The sequence below is a fragment of the Ursus maritimus genome, unplaced genomic scaffold (genome assembly GCF_017311325.1).
Source record: "Ursus maritimus isolate PB19 unplaced genomic scaffold, ASM1731132v1 scaffold_6, whole genome shotgun sequence".
Taxonomy (NCBI): domain Eukaryota; kingdom Metazoa; phylum Chordata; class Mammalia; order Carnivora; family Ursidae; genus Ursus; species Ursus maritimus.
The window spans coordinates 36,053,149-36,073,760 of NW_024426774.1; the positions used below are offsets into that span (position 1 = coordinate 36,053,149).

Below are 20,612 nucleotides of genomic sequence, written 5' to 3' on the forward strand. Positions count from 1 at the left end.
TGTTTCTACTTGGTCACAATTTTTAATTACGTGGGGCCGGAAAAATAGTATCTTACCATTGTAATTTGGATTTTGTTTGCTAAATTGTTTAGTAAAAGAATTACTGGGTCTAGGGGCGCATGGGTGGCTCCGTTGGTTAAATGTCTGACTCTTGGTTTCAGCTCAGGTCATGATCTCAGGGTTACGGGATTGAGCCCTGTGTTGGGTTCTGTGCTGAACATGGAGCCTACTTAAGATTCTCTCTCTCTCTCTCATAAATAAATAAATAAATAAATAAATAAATAAATAAATAGAATTACCGAGTCTAAAATTTAATATATTTTTCATTTTTTTAAATTCATTTAAATTTCTTCTTCAGGGAAATATCTGTACTTTTCCCACTTTCCTATTTACATATTTGTTTTTTCCTTGTTGATGTAGTTATATGTTTTTCTTTTCTGTTTGCTCCACTGCTCCTGAAGGCAGGAACTGTGAACATCTTACTCACTGCTCTACTTCAGCACTTAGAATAGTACCTGACAGCTCACTACGTGGTCAATAAATACTTGCTGGCTGAAAGAGAGGAATATTGGGGCACCTGAGTGGCTTAGTCGGTTAAGCGTCCAATTTTTGGCTTCTGCTCAGGTCATGATCTCGGGGTTGTGAGATCCAGCCCTGGGCCGAGGAGTCTGCTTGGGATTCTCTCCCTTTCTTACCCACCCTCTCTCCCTCTCAAATAAATAAATAAAATCTTTTTTTAAAAAAGAGGAATACTTATGAGACCTTTTCTTATTTTAAAGATCTGAAGCAATCGTTTATTAGCTACCATATGCTAGGCACTGGGCTCAGTGACTTATGCAGATTATTCTCGTACACTGAAGACAGTCCTATGAGGGAGGTTTGGTTATTACCTCTACCTTCACAGATGAGGCACCCAGGGATTTCAGAAGTTAGCCATGGCCAGACAACCAGCAAGTGGCTGGGGTTGCCTTTCAAACACAAGCAGTCTAGCTGCTGCACTTCTGTTAAGTTTGGGGCAGTGAAAATGTAAAACTTTGTTGTAGTATTCAACTCTGTTTCATTCACAGAGTTCAGTTTTGTTGTTCCAACTGGGCCTTTTTATACGGTCCCTGGAACTAAATTTAATGTGGAAATAATTTGCATGCAGGCTTGCTAATAGTCAGGACCAGTGCAGATAAGGAATGACAGATAATGAAAATCATGTTTAGACAACTCTGAAAATTCTTATCTCTGCCATGCACAATAATCTGTGAAAGAAGAAGGAATCTAGAAACCTTTTGATGGGACATATAATTGCTTCTTAGTGGGAAACCAAACTCATCCTGAAATGTGTGTATATTGAAAGTACTCCCCAGAGTGCCTGGGTGGCTCAGTCAGTTAAGTGTCTGACTCTCGGTTTTGGCTCAGGTCATGATCTCAGGGTCATAAGATCGAGCCCCGCATTGGGCTCCATGCTGAGATTCTCTCTCTCCCTCTCCGTCTGCCCCTCCCCTCTTTCTCTCTCTCTCAAATGAATAAATCTTAAAAAAAAAAAAAAAAAAAGTACATGCCAAATAATAAGTAACAATATATGAAGTAGGTTTGCTTTATGTTATACCAATTTATTTTCCCACCTGACTTCTTTCCAAAGCATTTAAGGAGACTAGAACAAGGCTCCAGTTCACACTCTCCTGCTGCTGCAATCTTGTCTGGGAAAGGAGCCGGAATTCTTTGAAATTATTACCTTTTGGCAACTTGCACAAAGTCTTCGCTAGCTTGAGCCAATTCTTCTGCCATCTTCTCCAAAGAGGCAAAGACTTCATTTTCCATGTCTTTCCTCTCCATCGAAATGATCAGATGGCAAAGCTGAACAGTCATTGGGGAGATGATTCTCTCAATGGCCTTGTTCTGTATCATGGAGCCAATGTCTTCCGAGAGGAAAGATTCCATCTCTTCCAGTCTGTGAACAGAAGCATAACGTGGTCTGAGCCCATGCCGACTGACATGTATAAATATTTCTCTGACTTGATGTTCATCTAATTTTACCTCTACAATGGGAAAGAAATCTACAAAGTATTAAAGAGCTAAATGGGGGTAATTTTCAGGACGCTACAAGTATACAATATATTGTGGCTTAGCACCAACATGCAAAAAAAGTACAAGAAGGACACATGAGACACGTTCAGAGAAGGCAAATAGGATGGAAAACAGACTCACTCATGCAAACCGTGTGCCCTAAAGGCCAGTTTAAGTGATGGTTAATCTAATTACGAAGACATGACTGAGGTCTTCATTATTTGTAGAATACATACAGGAGAAGAATGAAATTTTGCCTGACTTTTACTCTATGGAGCTTCTCAGAACAAAGGGTGAAAGCCATGGGGCAAGAGCAAGTTCTCTCTTAGGTTGAATGGGCATCTCAAATCAAAATTCTCAAAGATCCTAGCAGTACTATTCCTTGGGGGTTAGTCAACTTCCTTCCCCTGTTAGTATGCAAGGCTGAATGACAACTTGAGGATAGTACATAGAAATGTCAAGCATTGTGTGGGCAAATGGACAAAATTCCAATACTGAAATGTTGGATCAATGATTACAAGAGTGTAGCCACGGGGCGCCTGGGTGGCACAGCGGTTAAGCGTCTGCCTTCAGCTCAGGGCATGATCCTGGCGTTCTGGGATCGAGCCCCACATCAGGCTCCTCCGCTACGAGCCTGCTTCTTCCTCTCCCACTCCCCCTGCTTGTGCTCCCTCTCTCGCTGGCTGTCTCTCTCTCTGTCAAATAAATAAATAAAACCTTAAAAAAAAAAAAGAGTGTAGCCACACATAGGGAGCCAACAACGGGGGAAAACATGGACATTTTTGCTTACCTCGATGGAAGATACTTTCCACTCTCCAAGCCCACGAGCAGTCTCCTGAATTCACTCTAAATGTAAGAAACCCAGTTTGGGTTTGTTTGGTTTTTTTTATTTCAGCAACAGGAATGTATTTACATCCACACTACAGTTCAAGACTGTGGCATCGCCCAGCAACTGTTAGCTGACTCTGCTACTGACGTCACAGACAGGACTGCTAACAAGCAAACACCATAATTTATGCATGGAGTGCTGGAAGGTCTGTTGTTTCTGCAGTATTATTCACAAGAATAAGAACGAGATTCAAGTATGAGAAAAAAGCTAACTTGTTTTAGTCAATCCAGTCATAAAAATAAAACTCGACTATAAGTCTTCGGACAGTTTTGTTGTGGGGACGAAAAGGAAATTTGGCACTAAGACTAATAAAAGGCAGATAATGAATCACTGAGCAGTTTAATTAACTTGGCTTCTTTCTAGTTCCCTCCTGTGGATTTTCACAAGAATTTGTTGAGGGAATATTCTGGCTATTTCTTGGAACAATAAAAGGAATTGGGCCTTAACCTAAAGGAAAAATAGATTTTAATTTGTATTAATTTGTATTGTGTCCCAGATGTTTTCCACACATCAGCTCACTGATGCGATAGAACGATTTAATTGGGTAAGTGTTATTACGTTCACTTTATGAGTGAAGAAATTGAAGACTGGGGCATATGAATGGTACCAAATCTCTGAGAATGATTTCCTATTCAAATTACTGGACTTTCAGTAAGTTCCTAAAGATCAGAGTGTTTGAGTTGTGTCTGGTCAGGAAAACAGAAACCACTCTAGGTATTTAAAATGGAGGGAATGTGGTTCAAGGAATTAATTACAACATCGTTGGGAGGGATAGTGATTGAGGCAGGACTTCTGGTAATGGCTGAGTGAGGAGACTGTCAAATCCTTTTCCCCAGAAGCAGCTATAAAGATGGACAAAATTGCCCTAAAACACCCATTTCAGCACTTTGGAAACTGACCAAAGGCATACAGCAATCAGAGTAGCGTTCGTGCTTGAGCACTCGCTGGGCTTCATGGCGCTCTATGACATTCTAGTCTGGAGCTGATTCCATCTACGCCATCAACATGGGGTTCTGCCAGGGAGGGAGGTCCAGAAGAACCAGTAGCTTTCTCTATTGCCATTGAAAGCGGCTCACAAAGTTTGGAGCAGTGGATGAGAACACCCAGGATCACTGTCAGTGAAAGTGATTTCCCGGAGGCAGGAGAGTCTATGTTTATTACAAGACATACTATCCCACAGCCTACAGGGCAGTGGCACTGGATGGTAATTCAAACCAACAGAGAGCAATGAAGAATTCCTATAAAGTTACTTACATAAGTAATTATCAAAACCATACACACATTTTTCTCTTTTCTCCTAACAGATTTAAAAATATAAGATTATGTAAAATAACAATTATAACACTGTATTGTTGAATTTGCAAGAATAAAAGCATGAAGGAGGGGAGAAGAGAACTACATTAAAGCAAATTTTCATTATTTTACCAGAATCAAAATAGTATTAAGTTGCGACAAATTTTTTTTTTTAAAGTTAAGACGCACATTATAATCCCAAAAGCAAAGGCCAAGAAAATAACTTAAAAAAAAATACTAAAAGGGGCACCTGGCTGGCTCACTTGGGGGAGCATGTAACTTTTGATCTTGGGGTTGTAGGTTCAAGCCCCACATTGGGTGTAGAGATTAAGATTATATTTATTTATTTGAAAGAGAAAGAGCAAGAGCACGGGCCCATGAGCTGGGGGGAAGGGGTGGGTGGGGGCAGGGCTGACTGCAGAGCCTGACTCGGGGCTCAATCTCACTACCCTGAGATCATGACCTGAGCCAAAACCAAGAGTCGGACACTTAACCAACTGAGCCACCCAGGCACCCCCCCCCAAAATAAAATATTTTTAAAAAATACTAAAGGTAACCAACTATTAACTAAAATTGCAAACTAGGGGCACCTGACTGGCTCAGTCAGTAGAGCATGTGACTTGATTTCTAGGCAATGAGTTCAAGCCCCATGTTGAGTCTGGAGCTTACTTAAAAAAAAAATAAATAAATAAAATAGTGTACTAAGAACATTTACTTAACATAAAAGGAGACAATCAAGAAGGAGAAGATAGAAAACAAATAGCAAAATGACAAATGTATAACTAATATCAATAATTAAATTAAATCTGAATTCACTAAACATCCTAATCAAAACATAGCGATTGACAGCATAAAAACGCAAGACCCAGGGGCACCTCGGTGGCTCGGTCAGTTGAGTGACGGACTCTTGATTTGGCCTCAGGTCATGATCTCAGGGTCATGAGAACCAGCCCTACCTCGGGCTCTGCACTCAGGGGAAAGTCTGCTTGAGATTCTCTCTCCCTCTCCCTCTGCCCCTCACACTCATGCTCTCTCTCTCTGAAATAAATAAATAAATCTTAAAAAAAAAAAAAAAAAAAAGCAAAGACCTACTTCTATCTACAAGAGACACAACCGTGATTCAAAAACACAAATGGGTGGGAAGCAAATTGATGGGTAGGAGCTATTCCTTGCAAATAGCAACCAAAAGAGAGTGAGCGAGCTCTACTGGGTTGTGTCCTTTCAAATTTCATCTCTACCCAGAACCTATGAAAGCAACTTTATTTAAAAATAAGGTCTTTGAAAGATGTCATCAAGTTAAGATAAGGTCATACAAGATTAGAGTAGGCCCTAACTCAGTGACTGCTGTCCTTGTAAGAGGAGGGAAATTTGGACAGAGCGACAGAATGCCGTGTGATGGTGGAGGCAGAAATTGGAGTGATATAAGCCAAGAGCACCATGGACTGCTGATGACTACCAGATGCTAGGACAAGGCAGGGAAGGATTCTTTCCTAGAGTCTTGAGAGAAAGCATGGGCTGATGACACCTTAATTTCAGGCTTCAAGCTGCAGAACTGTGAGGGAAGAAATTTCTGTTGTTTTAAGCCACCCAGTTTGTTGGCAGCCCTAAAAAAAAAATGAATACACATACCTCTGTTATTATAAAATAGTCTTTAAGACAATAAGTATTGTTAGAGACAAAAAGGACATTTCATAATGATAAAAAGGGTCCATATGTCATAAAATATAACAACTATAAGTGTAAATACACCTTGCAATAGAGCTCCAAAATACATGACACTAAAACTGACAGAATTAGAAGGAGAAAGATACATTTATAGTTGTAGATTTCAAGACCCAATTTTAGGGGTGCGTAGATGGCTCAGTCAGTAGAGCATATAACGCTTAATCTTGGGGTTGTGAGTCCAAGCCCTACATTAAGGGTAGAGTTTACTTAAAAAAATACAAAATCTAATTTTAAATAATTAACAGACAACTAGTCAGAAAATTAGCAAAACTTGAACAGTACTATCAACCAAGGCACCCTAATCAGCATATACAGAACACTCCAGACAATGGCTGGAGAAGACACATTCTCTTCAAGCCCGTGTGGAACATTTCCAAGATAGACCACATGCTATGCTATAAAAGTCTCAATAAATAAAAAGGATTAGAATTATGCAAAGTATATTCTCTGACCACTGTAGACTTAAATTAGAAATCAACAACAGAGGGGCACCCGGCTTCCTCAGTCGGTTAAGCATCTTTCTCTCAGTTCATGATCCCAGGATCCTGAGATCGAGTCCCGCGTCGAGATCCCTGCTCAGTGGGGAGCCCTGCTTCTCCCTCTCCCTCTGCCTGCTGCTCCCCCTGCTTGTGCTCTCTCTCTCTCTCTCTGTTAAATAAATAAATAAATAAATAAATAAATAAATAAATAAATAAATAAATAATTTTTTAAAGAAATCAATGACAGAAGGAAATTTGGGAAATCCTTGAATATTTAAAAATTGAACAACACATTAATAAATAGCCTATAGATCAAAGAAGAAATCACAAGGGAACTTAGAACATTTTTTGAATTGAATGAGCATGAAAGCACAACAGATCAAAATACATTGGGCCATAGTTAGAGGGACATGTATAGCTCTAAAATCCATAAAGGGAAAAAAGTCAGTAAATTAGAATTCATTGAAATTTAAAACTTTTACACTACAAAAGACATCATTAAAAATGAAAAGGTAAACCACAAACTAGGAGAAATATTTACCAATCACATATCTGATACGATGGGACTCAGATTCCTTCCATTCTAGATTGGTTTCTAAACTGATTTCTTCTAAGAAATTTTTCCTGATGATTCTCCCCTCTCAAATGCCTCTTGTATTCCTGTCTCCTTAGCACCACTAGTTATTTATGGGATGGGGAAAATTATCTTTATTAATATTTTTATTCGTTTGAAAAGATGTCACCCGGGCGCCTGGGTGGTTCCGCCAGTTAAGCATCTGCCTTCAGCTCGGGTCATGATCTCAGGGCTCCCTCCTCAGCGGAGTCTGCTTCTCCTTCTCCCACTGCCCCGCCCCCACCCATGTGTGCAGGTGCACGTGCGCTCTCTCTCTCATATAAATAAAGTCTTTAAAAAAAAAAGATGTCACCAATACCTAATTAAGTTGGTCATTCACAGGCCTGTTACCCTGTGTGCAAACTCTTGGCATGCATCATGCCGTGAGGACATGCCCCAGGCAAAAAGAGACTATGGGCTCCATTGGAAGTCTCTGGATAGGAGGCATGGGCATCACCTCACAGTCACTGACACCTTATAACTCTAGGTTTCACAGTGTTCTTTGAGTGCAACTCACTGAGTTATTTTTCTATTTTTTCTATTTTCCTTCATCTCTGTGTGGGAGCTATTGCATCTAGGAAGAACAGGAAATAGAGGAGAAGAGGAGAAAATGACTCAGGTGCCATATGGACTCAAGCAGCTTCATCCTACATGTTACGATGTGAGTGTCTCTAGAAGGTATTCCTGTCCTCAAAACTGTCACTCCAACCCAGAATTCCAGCAGCAGCAACTGTAGGGATATTTGCTCCTCCAGTTAAATTCCTCTAGATAGCATCCAGAAAAATGTAAGTTTCCCCAGGAACAGAGCTCTGTGAGGACAGGGACTTCGTCTTGTGTCCTCTATGCCTTGAACACTGTCTGCAGCAAGGACTTGTTAAACGCAGGTTTTCCAGGGTAGAAGAGTATGAGTGGCATTCTTCTTCAGGGAGGGGTGTCAAAAGGCTCTGTTGAAGGGGGAGGCAGTCCTACCTCCAAAGTGCTAAAGAGCAACCAAGACCTTGGTCTAAAGAAATAGTAAGTCTTATTTTATTCAGCACAATTGTGAGATAGAAAATGCTAATTAAAAGTTTTGATTAATGGGGACTTTATGATCCATCTGGTATGTGGTTCATCAGTTTTGGAAGGGTTACTATACTCAGCATTAAAACTCCATCTAGCACACTTTCATTTGACCTTGACGACGATCGGGGCACTTCAAAGACTTCAGCTGAAGGAGTGTGGTAAATGTGGCAAGAAAGTTCCAATGGGAAGACTTGATAAAAGGCTAGGACTTTGAAATTGAGGATGCTGGCAGTGAGCCATGGCAGTCTTTGATGTATGGGTAGATGTGAGGAATGCTGTGTTTTAGAAAGATTAATTTGGTAATGATGTGCAGGGAAGACTGGAGAGGTAAAGGGACTAAAGCAAGAAGAGCAGCTAGAAGACAGGTGCGAAACCCAAAGCCTAAAGTGATTGTGGTAACGTTAGAGATGATGAGAGAAAAACAATGTTGAGTCGTTTTGGTGTCCAAGTGTAGAACACAAAGAGCTGAGAGAGGGGAAAGGGTAGTGGAGGATTCTGAAGCTTATTTCTTAGGAATATGACCCTTAGGTCCATGTAAGAAAGGTCCTTGCTTTAGAGGCTCCCAGTCTGACCCTACTCTAGCCATGTCCTTCCCTATAGGTGAGAAGTTTGTGAGGGCAAGGGGACATGGCCCCTCCCCCTTTCTAGACTATGCTAGATACCTGAGAACCAGAATTCATGGTCCAAATAGCCCAGCTCTTGTCCTGAGCCTGCACTAGATTCTTCCCAGGGTCTATTCTCCCAAGGGTCAGGGACATTGCTGGTGTGCACACCCCTAGGGCTGGGCAGTCACCATCGCAGCTGTTTGTGGGAGGTGCTGGGTGAGAAGACGGAGCTTGAACCTCCTGGCTGTAGTGTCCCCATACATATATGCATGGCCCCTCATGGTGCAAGGTGGAGTCGAGGAAGGGAGGAAACAGGGGCAGGCCATGGGGCGGAGGCCAGGGCCATCTCTTCCAGTATTTCCAACTTCTGGCATTGAACTTCTATGAATCTGGGAATTCTAAAAACCTTGCCTTCCAGGTCATCCTTATCATTACATATTTGTAAGGCCGGAAGATAGACATTTTTATCTAGCACCTTATGGGTATGGTTTATAACTTTAAAATATTTTTACATATAGTAGACTTTTAGACATATGGTTTCCATTTGTACTCTTGTCCTGAAACTATTAGACGTGGCCTTGCTTTTCAGCCCAACATATTCCTTATTTAGTGTCTTCCTATGACTCTTCTCCAAATCTTCTCTTGTGCTGAGACTTGACCTACTGGACTGTCCCTTAAAATATCCAGCTCAGTTCTTTTGTTAATTGGCTTGCCAATTTTTTAAGTTATTCATTTGTAATTCCTCATGTATCCTAAATAGGTCTCTATCAGATATGTATGTACACACACACACACACACACACACACCAGGCCTCATATCCTATTCTATGGCTTTCCTTTTCATTCTCTGGATGGTGTCTTTTGATAAATAGACGTTCTTATTTTTAAGGCTGCTAATTCACCAGTTTTTTTCTCTATTCCTAGAGATTTTTGTGTCCTCTTTAAGATCTTTACCTAATGCAAGATCATAAAGATTTTCTTTCGTGTTTTCTGTTAAAAGCTTCATTGCTCTACTTTCATATTTAGATGCATCAGCTCACACTGAATCTGCAACTGATTCTGTGTGTGATAAAGGTCAAGATTAATTTTGTTTTCCAAATGTATATCCACTGACCCAACTTCACTTACTGAGAAGTCCGTCTTTTTCCCCACTGTTCTGCAATGTCACCTTTGTTATGAATCAACGGACTACATCAATCGATAGATAGATACCTTTACTTTGGTCTACTTGTCTCTCCTGTGCCCAAACCATACTTTTTAAATTACTGTAGCTTTGTACTTAAATACTATAACTTTTATAGGTCTTGATATCTGGTGTTAAGTCTTCCAACTTTCTTCTTCAAGATTGCTTTTGGTATTCTTCGACTTTTGCATTTCTGCATCAATTTTAGAATTGCCTTGTCAATTTCCATTCCGCAGACATAGGATTGTGCCTTGGAACATTTCATTTTTATCCATAAATCGTCCCTTTGGAACAGTGGGGGTGGAAACGCCGCAGCGAGCGGCGCAGAACGGGGATCCTCCGCTGGCACCGCCCCCTAGCCGGGACACGGGGACGCGCCCAGTCTCCGGTCTCCCTCGGTCGCACATTCCCAACGCTGCGCCAAAGCTGCGCTCGCCCCGGCCAGCCGCCAGCCCCCCGGGAGCCCCCACCCGGACCCAAGACGCGCTGCGGAGCCGCAGCAAACACCCCCCAGCCCCGCCCGGGCGGGGGCGGCCGCGCGGCATCACGGGGCGGAGGCGGGGCCGCGCCGGGAGCCGAAGGAGGGGGAGGGGGCGCGGCCTCCGGGCTGACGCGCGGGCGCCCGGGCGCGGCGCCACCGGGACCCTAGTGGCTCGGGGAGCCGGCGTGGCGGCGGGCGCTCGGGCGGGTTCCGAGCTGAGCCGCCACCTCGGCCGGCAGGTCCCTGAGGCGGCTGCCCGGGCGGCCCGGGCGCACGGCCCTTCGCCATGTACACCTTCGTGGTGCGCGACGAGAACAGCAGCGTCTACGCCGAGGTCTCGCGGCTGCTGCTCGCCACCGGCCACTGGAAGAGGCTGAGGCGCGACAACCCCAGGTTCAACCTGATGCTGGGCGAGAGGAACCGGCTGCCCTTCGGGAGACTGGGTGAGCGCTTCCTCGTCCGCGCCCTCCCGCTCCTCCCACAGCCCGTTATTACCAGCGCTTTTGTCTTAAGGTCATAAATCTTCCTCTCCGTCGTTCCTCGGGCAGAGAGAACACCGCTTTGCATGCCTCCTCATCTCATAAATCGGACTCCGGGCCGCGGCTGTCCCCGGACAATGGCGGGTCCCTGCAGCCCGGGGGGCGTCGGCCGCGTGCTCCCGCACTGCCCCGGCCCGACGCCCCCAAATCGCGCGGGGCCGAGCTGGGGCGGGGCCAGGCCCCGCCGAGCCGCCGCACGAGCTCAGGCTGGAGTCCTCTTGCGAATTTCTGCACTGAGGATTCCACCCTGCCCGATGTTGGCGCGGGAGGGATCCTTGCGTGTGTTGAAAACCCTGAGGATTCAGCTGCCCGAAGGCTCAGATAAACTGGGGATTTGGAAAAGACCTCTGGATTCCAAAAGCAGGAGCTTCAGAAGTGAGCGGAGCCAGGGAAGAGCCGAAGGGTGTCTGATTTGGGCCTTTCCTTGGTGTTTCCACAGTGGTGGGTTGAAGGTAGATTGTACAGGACACCGGCTTCACCCTGCGTCCCGCTTCTCTGCCCTGTTCATCCCGAGGGAGTTACCTTCACTCACGTGGTTGATGCTGGCTTGGCATCACATCCACGTCCATATCCACACCATATCCCCGCGTGTAGGGAAGGGCAGGGGGAAGGAGAGGACCCGCAGCTCCTTTCTAGATGACGTAATCCAGAAGTTGTGCAGATCACCTCAACTTACATCCCATTGACCTGAACAGTCTCGTGGCTTCTCACTGCGCAGTCATCCCGGAGATGCAGCCTCTCTCACAGTAGCCATGTTCCCTGCCAAAAGTCTTCTGGGTGGGGGGCTAAATCGAATTGCCAAAGACAGAAGGGGAGAATCAATAATGAAGAAAAGTCATCTCTGCTTTGGAGGACAACCCGGAGATAGCGGTGCTTAATGTCCAGCAGAGGACACAGTTTTTAGAAATAGGTGTGGTCAGGGGGTGGAGAGATTGAATGGGCAAATTGAAAACAGGCCATTTGGAACTGACTGGCCACTGGTGAGGTTCCACAGAGCCCCGGGGGGGGGGGGGCTTGTACAGTTGTAGTGATTTCGGGAATGAAGGGTGTTTAGCATAGCCTATGGAAAGTTTTTCTTTGGAATGGTACCATGGACAACTTTCTGTTGTTCTGCAGATTTAGGATGTATGTATGATGGGGACTCCACGGAAGCGCTGATTCCAACCCCCGGAAATCTGGGACTGCAGGAAATGTGCCTGGAGAGTCCCTCTGGTTAACCGTCTCTCCAGGAAGCCCTCAGCAAAGGGAATACCTTTCCCTGAAAGAACTACTTATAGTTGAGACACATATCTCCTTCTTGCTCTGTCCACTTCCCTGCCTGCCTGCCTGACTTTCCTCTGTGGAAAGTCTCTGCCGGGGCTGAAGCAGGGGTGGTTGGCATTGCTATGCTGCTCAGGACTAGGGGGGAAGGAGCAGAAACTTACAGGGTCCAAATCCTAAACAGGTACCACAGAGGCAACAGATGATAAGTAAGTATTTGTATTTTATGGAAAAGAAAACAGCATCCCACAGCCATGTGGTTATATGTCTTCACTGTTAGGGATATTTAGTTTTTGCTTAAAGTGTGAAACGCAAGGAGATGACTTCTAGAGCCAGGTAAAGTCTCGGGAATGCTGCTGCTGTGGAGATGAGAAGGTAAGCAGTTGAGGTGTGAGCCAGGTTCATCTGCCCCAGGGAGACAATGAGAGCTAGTTAGTGCCTAAATATTTTTATTTAATTATATGCTGTTCTCAGATGTATTCTTCTTACCTCTGGCATCTTCTACTCAAACTCCCTTTCTTTGGTTTTACTTTTATTTTTGTTGCTGGAAATTCAATGCATTTTGTTTGGATTTTAAACAAAAATAGAGACTTTTGTTTTTTGTTTGTATCCTTTCTGCTCTATGTTATAGAGGAGGGGCCATGCAATAAGATTTACTGAAGTTGAGTTTCCCTGTGGAGGATACACACTGATTTTATAGACATGGCTTCTCTACTACCTTCGTTCATCTCTTGTGACTCTCCTAGAAGCTCACGGAGGTAGACATGCTTGAGAACAGCAGTAGCATAGTTCTCCTGCCTTCCTTGATGGCTGTAGAAAAGCAAGGTTAGGGGTGTCAAAGCACAGCTGTTAAAGTGGTATCGTACAGAGATTATTAAATGCCTCTGTGTTAAGCCAAGAGCAGGGTGTGGTGGGGAACAAAGAGAGGTGAAAGAGAAAATACCCTTCCACCCTAAGAAGAAAAAACCAAGGCAGCAGCGGTCTTTGGCAGACCTAAGAGCTGATACCTTAACACCCACGATGGGGTGGGGGAGGGTTTTCAGTGCCATGCTGTGGAAGGGGAGTGCCGGTGCGGGGCAACGGAATTGTTCCATTTCTGCCAACCAGCCCTGAAGTGAGAGAAAGAAACCTGGGCATGACACAGCTGTTCTTTCTCCTACATGCTGGTGCTGACATTGTCGTTTCCCACCTGTCCTCTTTCCCTTCTGAGCCTTCTCTTTCCTTTATAGGTCACGAGCCTGGGCTGATGCAGTTGGTGAATTACTACAGAGGGGCTGACAAACTGTGTCGCAAGGCTTCTTTAGTGAAGTAAGTGTTTAAGATCCTTTCCATGTATTACATAAATGTTTTCACTTTCCTCCTGAAGCAAATATGTGGGATTTTTTTTTTAAGGGTAAAAATACTTTTATCTGAAAAGCCAACAATATTAGTTCTGGAGCTTCGTCTGTGCCGCTTTGATTGCTGTCTAAGACTGCTGTTTGTGCTTGATAAAGCCTTTCTGTCTCCTAGGTGAGGCTCCCTAGAAGCAGAACGGGAAACTAGGTTTCTTGTGTGGGTGATTGACTGGGGGGAAGAGGTAGAGGCTCTTGGGAGAAACTCACTTGGAAGCAAGGGGGGGCCAGACAGCAGAGGAAGCCAAGCAAAGGTGTGGTTTCAGCTGAAGTCTCTCCTCAGCCTGACTCCATGGAACTCAGGAGTTAATGGTACCTCAGAGTTGAGACAAGAGGACCTGGCTTCTGTCCTCCAGTATCAGGCAGCCAGTGGCGGTGGGGGGAAGTGGAAAATGTAGCTCCCCCCACATGTCTGGGCAGGGCCTAGACCCTGGAGAAAGGCACACTTAAGCTCTTAGCAGCCACCTCACAGCAGCCAGGGGTCCCCTCAGAAAGGCCCCCCGGGCAGGGTATAACGCTATCTGCTGCACTGCCCGTCTCTGAGCGGTGCGGTTATGGCGAGGTGTCAGAGGAACGGTACCGTAAGGTACAGGGAAGCAGAATTATACGGTGGTAAAGATCTAGGATCAGCAGCTTGGGTTTTAATCCGAGCTCTTCCTCTTCTTAGCTGGGGCAAATTTCCTCATCCCTCCAGCCATGGAATCTACCTTGTACGGTGGCTGCAAGGATTAAATAGGGTGACGATGTAAAGTATATAGCACAGTGGTAAAGAGTATTTGACTCTGTGCCTTAGTTTCCTTTTCTGTAAATAAACCTCAGGTGCTTGTAAGAATTAATTGAGTTAATTTGTATACTGATTTTGAGTAATGTCTGTCTCATAGTTCGCACTGTGTAAGTAAAGGCTCGTCTTTTTCCTATTATTATGGCTATCACTGCTATTATTGTTTTCATTTGAGTAGGGAAAAACTGGGTGGTGCCCCTAAAATCGGGGCCAATACAGGTCTCCAGTATTCTTTCCATAATGACCAGTGAACATATGTGTGTAGCCAAACAAATCACTTAAGGAAGCAGACACTGGAAGATATGACTCAGTATAAATGCTCTTTTCCCCACTCACATTTCTCTCTGGGCTCCAACTATTTACTAGGTTGGGTGTTCATAGCCTTATTTTCCCCTTTTTGTTCACACTCACGGCCCCAGTAACTTATGTATCCACTTCTGTCTGTGATGGATTTTTGTGATTCACCAGCTACCCCTGAAGGTGAGCAAGGCTTTGTAAAGTCTTGTTATTACATTTTTTAAAAAGATTTTATTTATTTATTTATTTGACAGAGGGAGAGAGAGGGAGAGTGCTTGTGCAAGCAGGGGGAGGGGCAGAAGGAGAGGGAGAAACAGACTCCCCGCTGAGCAGGGAGCCCCATGTGGGGCTCTGTCCCAGGATCCTGAGATCATGACCTGAGCCGAAGGCAGACGATTTAACTGCCTGAACCACCCAGGCACCCCTAACTTTGGGTAGTTAGTGCCATCCAGATGCCCCTTGTTATTACATATTCACATATTACATATTCACATAAGGAGTTTCTCTCCCTTGTGTATATATAAATAAGCCTCCATTTGTGATTTCTTTCCAAATGGGCTTATGAGCAAATGCAACAATTGCAAAGGATGCTGTCCAGCAGAAATAGGATGCTAGCCACATGTGTAATTTTAAATTTCCTAGTAGCCACATTAAAATAAATACAAAGAAACAGGTGCAGCTTATTTCACTAATATATTTTATTTGACCATAAAAATCCAAAATCATCAGTTTGACATGTTATTAATATAAAAAACAATTAATGAGATATTTCATATATTTTATTTTCATCCTGAGTCTTCAAAATCTGGTGTGCATTTTATATTTTTGGAACATCTTAATCCAGACACTAAATTTTTATCTGAAATCCTTGCCCTGTATTTAGATTTCATAAAAAGTTATGGTTGTAAAAGTAGATTTACATACTTAAGTTGTTCCTACATAAACTTACGGGAAAGTAACTGAATGAAAAATCATTTTCCTGTAATAGTTGCATGCACATTGACAAAACTGGTTTGTATTTTTAGAAGAATTGACTTGACTTTTTAAAACTATGTCCAAGTTAAGTAAGTTTGCTGACTCTTGGTTTAGCACAGTATTAATATCAGATTCAAAAGAAATATTGAATAAGTTGAAAAGAAATTCTAAATTTCGCAATATCAACAAAGTGTTCTTCAAACTTTTCTTTAGTTTTTGCAGCCAATTTACATAACGCTATGTCAAGTTAAATCTACGTGTTGAGTCATGTTATAAAAATATGTAAATTCAGGGGCTCCTGGGTGGCTCAGTCGTTAAGTGTCTGCCTTCGCCTCAGGTCCTGATCCCAGCGTTCTGGGATCGAGCCCCGCATCGGGCTCCCTGCTCGGCGGGAAGCCTGCTTCTCCCTCTCCCACTCCCCTGCTTGTGTTCCCTCTCTTGCTCCCTCTCTGTCAAATAAATAAATAAAATCTTAAAAAAATATATGTAAAATCATTACTGTTCACTTGTATTCTGAAGTTGAAACAAAAATTTTCACGCTTGTCTGGCTAGGTCATAAATTAGATCTTCTTTTCCCTTCCTTGGAGCTTTAAATTTAGCTTGATCATATGCAGTGTGGATATTGGTGAGAAAATGTCAATCCCACTGCCATTTTTTAATATTTGATTATCGAGTGAAATAATTAATTCTTGGTTTGGGAAGCATTTTCTTTTATTTCAAGGAAATCTGATTTGGAGTTGACAATACAGTGAATCTTTGTAGAACTCCCGTATCTCTCAATCAGCGAACGCTGGCAGAGAACACAGTATCATTAAATCCATTGTCTTCTGTTTCTTTCAACAGTTCCATACTGGGGAATCATTGTAGCACTTGCAAGTATGTACTAAAGCATTTCAACAACTGTATCCATGATAGTTTTCATAGAGCGAGCTTCAGAAAACTGAGTGCAAGTGTTTCCAATATGTAACATACAGTACAATGAAACAATAAAGAAAGCATCAGTCTGTTAAAATCCCAGTTAGTCAGATTTCAACGCATCCTAGCTGAAGTACTGTCATGATAGAAATTTTCTCATATAGGTGAAATTCTTTGACGGGTGTAAAAGATTAAAAAATATCTATACCACAAGGTTGATAGTTTTAAGGCTGCAATTCGATAATATTTTTTCATGTATTTGAAAATTCTTCGAGACAGAACATACCCAAAGTATTAATTGGACACGTCTCGTGTCACAGAACTCAACTAAAACTGAAGAAAAATATTTAAGATTATTTTACTTTTGAATCAGTCTTTGATGTTATTAGAAAGGTTTTGTACTCCTTGGGCAATGTTCATGACTTAGCTAAAGATTGTTCACTTTTTGTAAAATATCTTTTTTACTCTTTTCCTCAGAATATTTCCTCTAACTGTATTTCTATCTAAAATGGTTTTTTCTTTTTTTTTTTTTTAAGATTTTACTTATTTATTTGAGAGAGAAAGAGCGCCTGAGAGCTTGAGAGGGGGAGGGGGGGTCGAGGGGTAAGGAGAAGCAGACCCTGCTTTGAGCAGGAAGCCCAATGCAGGGCTCGATTCCAGGATCCGGAGATCATGACTTGAGCTGAAGGCAGATGCTTAACTGACTGAGCCACACAGGTGCCCCTAAAATGGTTTTCTTTTGGGGCGTCTGAGTGGCTCAGTCAGCCGAGTGTGTCCGACTCTTGGTTTTGGCTCAGGTCATGATCTCAGGGTTATGAGATCAAGCTCCGAGTTGGTTCTGTGCTTAGTGGGAAGTCCGCTTGAGATTCCCTCCCTGCTCCCGTGTGTTCTCACACTTGCACTCTCTCTCTAAAAATAAATAAAACTTTAAAAAAAAAATTGTTTTCCTTTTTGTGCAAGAATCCATGCCATTTTATAACTGACCAAAGTTACAGGCTCAGAGCCTGTTAAAATTTTGTTTAAACATTTTCTGTTAGATATTTAATTTTGATTTTAGCCACAAATTTCACTGATTATTTTTTTAAGTTTTTATTTAAATTCCAGTTGGTTAACATATGGTGTAATATTAGTTTCAAGGTGTATAAGTTAGCAATTCAACACTTACATACAACCCTTGGTGCTCATCCCAGCAAGTGCCTTCCTTAATCCCCATCACCTACTTAACCCATCCCCTCTTCCTCCCCTGGGGTAACCATCAGTTTGTTCTCTATAGTTAAGAGTTTGTTTCTTGGTTTGTCTCTCTCATTTTTTTGTTTTTGTTTTTGTTTTGTTTTGTTTTGTTTGCTGGTTGAAAGGAAACTGCTTATGAAATTCATTATGTGTTTGCTGAAAATGTCTCCTTTGTACAGCAAACAAACTTTTTTTCATTTTACTCTGCTATAGCAAGTTGCAATTGCCATTCATTGTGAAATTTCTGACATACTTTCTGCCAGTTCTTTTTTTCTCCCCCCTTTTACCGTTCTGGTCCTAGTTCTAGCTTTGGCATCCTTACTCAATTCTGCATCAATTTTTGTTTAAAAAATAATAAGAAGAACCAAAAACTAAGAGAAGAAATGTCTTACACTAGCTAACAAAGCCGTGCTAAATGCATGTGTGCTCTACACCAGAAATATGCTGGAGGATGTGTTCATGAAGTTGGTGGTATATATAAGAGCTATAATATATAAGAGCTGATAAGGGAATTCTAGCAATGAAGATGTGAATAATATACAAACTCAAAGGGAATAAAGCTATCCAAGTAACTTGACAAAAAAAAAAAAAATTGGCCTCAGTAGTATTCCTTTATTTTAAATTTAAAAATTTGTCCATACTGATTTTAACTGGACACCTAGTTACATTTCACATTAGTTACCAATTATGATTTACATAGCTATCATTGTAGCTCGTGCTGTCTGCGTAATAAGCACAATGTAATGTTTCATCAGCGCATGGGAGGTAAAGTCACTTGAGCTGAATCAAGCTATTGTCGCTGAGTAGAACAGTGATGTGTTTATGTGTACTACTAGAAACACATGCGCATGACATGCACGCTGCAGTACCACAAAAATATCTTAGGTCATGCAGTGGTTAATGTCATCCTACCAAAAGAGTACAATTGTGATGAATGGGAAAATATTTTACAATACTTTAGTTTTTACATTAAAACTAAACAAAGTTTTAAAAGTCAGTTCCTGTGTCACATTGGCCATATTTGAAATACTCAGAAGCCACGTGTGGGTAGTGCCCACCTTATTGGCCAGTGTAGATAGAGTGGATATTTAGTGAGTTAGAAATGTGTTGATTTTTGTTCCTTTGAATTCAAGTAACTGTCACATTCTATTTCCTTTGGTTTAAAAATAACTTTATTTTAAATCTCAGTTAAAAAATTATTTTCGGGGGGCGCCTGGGTGGCACAGCGGTTAAGCGTCTGCCTTCAGCTCAGGGCGTGATCCCGGCGATCTGGGATCGAGCCCCACATCAGGCTCTTCCGCTATGAGCCTGCTTCTTCCTCTCCCACTCCCCCTGCTTGTGTTTCTTCTCTCGCTGGCTGTCTCTATTTCTGTTGAATAAATAAATAAAATCTTTAAAAAAAATTATTTTCAGGATGCCTGGGTGGCTCAGTCAGTTAAGCATCTGCCTTTGGCTCAGGTCATGATCCCCACATTGGGCTCCTTGTTCAACAGTAGCCTGCTTTTCCCTCTGCCTGTCACTCCTCCTGCTTGTGCTCTCTCTCTGTTTCTCTCTGTCAAATAAATAAATAAAATCTTAAAAAATTTTCTTTTCATTATTTCTGCCATTTGCTCATAGACTGGTTTTTGCAAGTGGGTCTTAAACACAGGCTTAACATTAATAGTTCTGTTCTAGAGAGAAGTTGGAATGCAGCTTAGGGAGGTCTGCAGATTTCTTTGGGTGAGTTCCCTCCTGCCTCTGATTCCTGGGGACTAGGAGTAAGTTTTGAGTGAGGACTGGGAGTTTGGGGGTTGCGTAATGGCTGTTTCTTACTACCTTTATGATTGTGGGAAATTTACTTATCTGTGACCTGGTAGCTATTGTGTGAAATGGGATGCTAGTGTCGCCCCCACTGGGGGTCTGATTGGAGAGTAGATGCAATGGGAAGCCCTTCATAGGCCCCTGTGTTTATTAATTGCCTTGCTCAGGGCCTGACTTTATCTTCCCCTTAAGCTCTAGATGCAATGGGAAGCCCTTCATAGGCCCTTGTGTTTATTAATTGCCTTGCTCAGGGCCTGACTTTATCTTCCGTCATGTTATGTTATTTTGGGGGCCATAGGTATGTTTAGTTATGACCACTGTGGTCACGTGCCCCATGAGAAAGATTCCTCCTTCATGTGTCATTGAAGCCAGGCTGAGCTAAAAGCAAGAAATGAAAAACTAAAATAAGGTGGGTTTTTTTTTTTTTGTTTTTTTGTTTTTTTTGCATGGGTCTAGCTCAATCACAACATGTATATTGAAAAAGTGTTGTCTCAGAATTATTTCAAGTTAATTTTCCTTAGAGATGCACTTTAAAAGAAGCTAAAGTCCTGGATATTAAGCTCCTTTTTAACTCCTTGGAGCATGCCTTAAGGGTTGCATGTAATAGCTGGTTGCTGCCCAGTAGTGCATTACAGGTCAGCTCAAGGAGGCCAAGAACAAAGAGTGGGATAAAAAGACCAGCTCCTGGCCCTGGTATTGCCCTGCCTCCTTGACGAGCTGTGGGGGAAAGCACTGGCTTTTCTGAATGGAGTGGCAGGGTGTACTAAGAAGGGAAACTGACCTTCTGTCATCTGTCAGGCTGATCAAGACAAGCCCAGACCTGGCTGAATCCTGCACATGGTTTCCAGAGTCCTATGTGATTTATCCGACTAATCTCAAGACCCCAGTTGCTCCAGCACAAAATGGAATTCACCCACCGATCCATAACTCAAGGACAGATGAAAGGGAATTCTTCCTGGCTTCTTATAACAGAAAGAAAGAAGATGGAGAGGGCAATGTTTGGATTGCAAAGTCATCAGCTGGTGCCAAAGGTGAGTTG

At 42.8% G+C, this 20,612-nt stretch overlaps 1 protein-coding gene across 1 annotated transcript in view; it reads left to right on the forward strand.

The window, feature by feature from the left end:
• The first annotated feature begins 10,544 nt into the window (after positions 1-10,544).
• Positions 10,545-20,612, forward strand: part of TTL (tubulin tyrosine ligase) — a 31,607-nt gene continuing 21,539 nt past the window's right edge. Inside the window, exons 1-3 of the mRNA XM_040623202.1 lie at positions 10,545-10,828; positions 13,414-13,492; positions 20,372-20,604. Of these exons, the coding sequence (XP_040479136.1) occupies positions 10,672-10,828; positions 13,414-13,492; positions 20,372-20,604 (469 nt within the window). The 5' untranslated portion in view covers positions 10,545-10,671. The remainder of the gene's footprint in view (positions 10,829-13,413; positions 13,493-20,371; positions 20,605-20,612) is intronic.